This window comes from Prionailurus viverrinus, chromosome A2 (assembly GCF_022837055.1).
Source record: "Prionailurus viverrinus isolate Anna chromosome A2, UM_Priviv_1.0, whole genome shotgun sequence".
Classification (NCBI taxonomy): domain Eukaryota; kingdom Metazoa; phylum Chordata; class Mammalia; order Carnivora; family Felidae; genus Prionailurus; species Prionailurus viverrinus.
In genome coordinates, this window is record NC_062562.1 from 10,193,979 (window position 1) to 10,199,311 (window position 5,333).

General features: G+C 43.5%; 1 protein-coding gene across 1 annotated transcript; it reads right to left on the reverse strand.

Annotated features, from left to right (window-relative positions):
- Positions 1-534: 534 nt before the first annotated feature.
- On the reverse strand, positions 535-1,500 carry LOC125160442 (olfactory receptor 7C1-like). Its single transcript, XM_047849386.1, has one exon. It carries the CDS (start codon positions 1,498-1,500, stop codon positions 535-537), a length of 966 nt encoding a protein of 321 aa, XP_047705342.1.
- Between the last annotated feature and the right edge of the window lie 3,833 nt (positions 1,501-5,333).

Sequence of the window (5,333 nt, forward strand, 5' to 3'; positions counted from 1 at the left end):
TTAAAACTCTGTCATTAGAGCTATACCAGGCACTGTAAAGATAGGTAAGAGACAGTTCTGAAACTCAAGAAATCTGTAGAGTGGACAAGTTGAGAAATTTAATAACGTTGATGGGACTGGAAGGAAAGTAGATCAGGAAAAAAAACGTGGAGGGGATCAAATCTTTGGGTTCATTTTATTCACGTGACCTGAGAAAACATCTCTGTAAATGAGTTTTCAGGACATTTCCAAAATAGGCACACATCCCATTCCTCTGAGGATAGATATTAAATACATGAGATTTGATCCATTTTTTTAAAAAGAAATCCAAACCATTACCAAGTATAACTGAGAAAATATCAGGTTCTGTTCACACCAAGTTAAAATGACTGGTTATAAAGTGAAAAAGGGAACTCAAGATATAGCCTGAAGAAAAATCAAGAGGGCAGGGAAGACCCCAGGAAAGTACTGCTTTAAAACAGGTACAACTGGGGAAAAAATAAAGATATTGGATGAAGCAAGCCAGATTTCTGGGCCTCCATATTGTGCACCCAATTACCATAAGACTCCTCCGGAGACCCCACTGCTGAGAGGCACCACCTTGCTGAGGAATCTCCTTAGAGCCCCCTTCATGTCCCTATTCCTCAGACTGTAGATGAAGGGGTTCAGCATGGGCGTGACAATCGTGTACATCACTGAGGCCACCAGACTTGTCCTAGAGGATGAAGTCACTGCAGAACTGAGGTAGACCCCAAGACCTGTGCCATAGAACAAGGAGACCACCGAGAGGTGAGACCCACACGTGGAAAAGGCTTTGTACTTGCCAGTAGCTGAGGAAATGTTGAGTATGGAGGAAACAATTTGAAAGTAGGACAAAAGTATTCCGTTGAAAGGAATCACGGCCAGAAGGCCAGTTGCAGAATACACCACCATGGTATTGACGAAGGTGTCAGAACAGGCAAGCTTCAGGACTTCGGGAAGATCACAAAAGAAGTGTGGGATTTCCATGTTTGTGCAGAAGGACAGCCTCAAAAGGGTCAAGGTCTCGAGCAGGGAACCCATGATACTGAGGCACCAGGATCCCAATGCCAACAGCCCACAGAACTGGCCGTTCATGATGATTGAGTAGTGCAGGGGGTGACAGATGGCCACAAAGCGGTCATAGGCCATCGCGGTCAGGAGTAAGTTGTCCAGGCATCCAAACACAATGAAAAAAAATATCTGGCTGAGGCAGCCTTTATACGTTATGATTGTGCTCTGAGTCTGGATGTTCCAGAGCATCTTCGGGACAGTAGTGGAGGTAAAACAGATGTCAGCCAAGGACAGGTTGGAAAGGAAGAAGTACATGGGGGTGTGGAGGAGGGAGTCAGAGCAGATGGCCAGGATGATGAGCAGATTCCCAGTGACCGTGACCAAGTACATGGACAGGAACAGCCCAAAGAGCACAAATTGAATATCTGACTTTGCCGAAAATCCCAAGAGGAGAAATTCCGAAGCACGTGTTTGATTTCCTGATTCCATGTGGATGAAACCACTACCAGGAAAGAGAGGGGGGAAAAAAATCAACGTTCAATTACCATCACTTTGATGGCACAGAAATGTGGTTGCCTTCGATTTCAGGTGAATGGATTAATAAAGTACTGCCCCTTATATCATTGCCTCAGTTGGGGAGTTTTAAATGCTTTCATCCTTCCTTTGCTGCCTCTACTCGCTGGAAATGTAATCCTCGTTCCAAAGCAGCTGCCCCCCTTCATCGCTTGGCTACTCAGAGTGTGGTCTGTGGATCAGCAGGATCAACATTGCCCAAGAGCTTATGTGAATGCCAAGTCCCAGGCCACATTCAGAAGCCGAATCAGAAGCTACACTGCAACAAGGTCGCAGAGTCTCACCTGTTCATTCATGACTGCGTAGTGTTGGTCTAGAACCTCTGTGGCATCAGGTCCTTCAACTTTTATCTCCCCACTTTTATTTTCTTCTACATCTTGGGTCAAGCCTCCTTACTTAATATGTAGGCAAAAATTGGAGCCCAATTAACAGAGCTTTTTTCTGCCATCCGTGTGGAGTTCATAGTTTCATTCATTGACCTTAACTATTCCAAACACTGCTTATGAAGCCTGAATTTAGTTTTTCAATGCACATATCTATAAAAGGTATACAAGCACCGCATATTAGGCTGATGTTACATTTGGGTATTTTTTGTTTTTAAGGTTAAGATTCAGAGCTTTTATACACATACATATGTTGTAGACTGTGGGTCTAAAGTTCTTTGTTGTCTCGCAAGAAAGCAGGATGCAGGATTAAAATGCGAGAGATGGCTAATGTCCGGGAGAAGACAAGAGCCCTGATTAAGGGTCCTTGCTCTGTTTTTACTAGGATCAGAAGGCTTACAGACATGGTGATGCACGTGCACAAAGAGACAATGAAACTGTGAACATTAACTCATGGACAGGAGGGAAAGGGGTTTTGAAGATATGTGGGGTTAGGGGCTTGGGTTAATACAAAACAAAACCCTGGCCCTGGGAGGCTGGGTGGAAGGTTGTTTACAACAGACATGAGGCACCACCTCTGTTTACCAAAATTGGTCTAGAGGACAAGAAAGACAGAGCATGCTACCTCAGGGTCAACAAGGCACCTTTCTTTTGTTAATTAGCTCCGCTCTGGGCAACTTCACCCTGCAGAGGTCTATAGCCCTATTTACCTGTTTACCTAATTTGGTCCTTCCTTCCTGGGAAAGCAGCTTTCTGCTATTGTACTAAGTTGGGGGGGTGCTTCCTCCCTGAATACCTAATCTTGTTTACCTCCTACCTTTGTTCTGTATTGGGGACTTTGTCCCGCCCTCTCTATACTGGAGTCTCTGCCCAGCCCTCTCTATACCTATGTACCTAATCTTGTTTACCCAAACTTGGTTGTGAGCATCCTGTGGCTTTCTAATTCTTGATGCCTTGTTAACCCATCCGTGCAAGCCCAGGGAATTCCTAAGCTTATTCCCCGCATGCACACGCACTTTAAAGAGAACCTACAAAATTCTCTCTCCAGATAAATAAGCAAACAAATTAATTAATTAAAATATTTGAAACAATGGGGTGTTTGGGTGGCTCAGTCAGTTAAGCATCTGACTCTTTTTTTAATTTTTTAAATTTTTTTAATGTTTATTTTTGAGACAGAGAGCGTGAACAGGGGAGGGGCAGAGAGAGAGAGACGGAGACGCAGAATCTGAAACAGGCTCCAGGCTCAGTGCTGTCAACACAGAACCCGACGCAGGGCTCGAACCCATGAACTGCAAGGTCATGACCTGAGCTGAAGTCAGACACTTAACCGACTGAGCCACCCAGGTCCCCTCTTTTTAAAATTTTTTTTAATGTTTATTTATTCTTGAGAGAGAGAGAGAGAGAGAGATAGAACATGAACAGGGGAGGGGCAGAGAGAGAAAGGGAGACACAGAATCCGAAGCAGGCTCCAGGCTCTGAGCTGTCAGCACAGAGCCCGACGTGGGGCTCGAACCCACAAGCCATGAGATCATGACCTGAGCTGAAGTCGGATGCTTAACTGACTGAGCCACCCAGGAGCCCCAAGCATCTAACTCTTGATTCCAGCTTAGGTATGATCTCACAGTTCCTGATTTCGAGCCCCATATTGGGTTCTACCCTGAGTGTTGAGCCTGCTTAGGATTCTGTCTCTCTCCCTCTGTCCCTTCCCCAATCACAGTCTGTCTAAATAAATAAATACATACATACATAAATAAATAGATAAATAAATAAAATCTTTAAAAAGAGCTTACAAAATAGTTGATGTCAGAGAAAATGATGGAGCAGAGAACTCCACAGGCCCAAGACTTCACAAAAGCACTGAAAATACTGAGGAATATTGTCAGCATCAACTTTACCAGGAATTTTAAAAAGTAGTTGATGGTTTAGTTGGTTACTCATTAAATTCCCTCACTACTTAGGTGAATCCATAAGCACAGGGGTTCTTTATCTTAGAAAGAGCACTTCTTTCTTCAGCTTTGGCCTCCACTCTGAAAGATGGCCAAAGAAACAATCCCAGAGTCCCTGAGTTGGAGATTCTCCACACTCAGAAGGAATGAGATATCCATTGTTTTGAGGCCCATTGAAATTCTGCTACCTTCCTTCAGAGATATGGGGATATCCCCCTGACTGTGCCCTACATCACCTAAGACAACCCCAAGAGCATCGCCATGTCTCTTCTGCTGATCCACTGAGGGAGGACCCAAAAACTGGAAATCATTTCAAGTGTGAGGGACGAAATACTTGAGCCATGATAACAATGTTCCTGCCTCACGCATCCTACGGTGTGGCTATTACCATGTGTGATGCTTCTAGCCTATATTCAGAAACATTTCAAGAACCTGAATTGGCTGGAGACATTGCTCTTTCCACCACACAATGTGACTTTCATGAGAATTGGGGAGATCACTGTCTTTTTGCCTTAGTAACAAGAAGGGTCAGGTTCTATCAACAATTTTATTTTAATGTTATGGATAATATGAATCTTGTAATTAATCATTGTGCCAGAGATTGCCTATGTAACACGTCTATTCTCTTCTTTCCTGTTGTTGGAACCTGACTCTATTTGGAGGCGGTCATACGCTCAGCTAAGATGTATATTTCCCACCTTCTCATTCAATCATGGATAGTTGGTGGAAAGTATGAGAAGTTATTGAGTGGGAATATTGGAGTGCTCTTTAGAAGACTTTCTCTTTTCTATCTCTTCCTTGCCTAGAATTCACACATGACCCCACAGCTAACATATCTTGGAAAACCACACACCACGGATGTGGAAGCAGAGATGGAATGAACCCTTGTTCCTCATGTTAGCATAAAGTCGTCGTGCCACTTCCTTGAAGAGGGGAGGCAAATACTCCTAATTGAATATGAACCCTTTTTCTTCTTAGTCTTTCCATTTATACAGCCAAATTTAATCCTAACAGCACAAAAAGAGTCCTTTGTCTTCAATGGAATTCTCAGAGTCATATCAGGGGCTGAATTTTGGCACCCATGGTAACATTTCATGGTAGATATTTCACTTACTCATGTAATTATTCCTCTGGGTTTGGGTCTCCTTTCCTTTGGCCACATTATTTCTCTTGTCATATACACTTAAGGCATTTTGTCCTAAGTATTGTGTAATTTCCCCAAAATTCTTTTGGAACGTGTCATGCGAATGAGTAAGTGAATAAAGAAATGGTGTTTTTCAGATGGCACCATGTCCTGGACACTCGATCCGTCATATCGGTCCTCCCATAAGCATACTGTGACACCTCCTTCTACTCTCTCTTGTGCTGATGAAAAAGGATACACAGAATAGAAGAAACATTTCCAAGGTCTATCAGGCAC

Excerpts from the sequence above, each read along its gene's own strand:
- LOC125160442 (XM_047849386.1), bottom strand. The coding sequence starts at position 1,500 with ATGGAATCAGGAAATCAAACACGTGCTTCGGAATTTCTCCTCTTGGGA.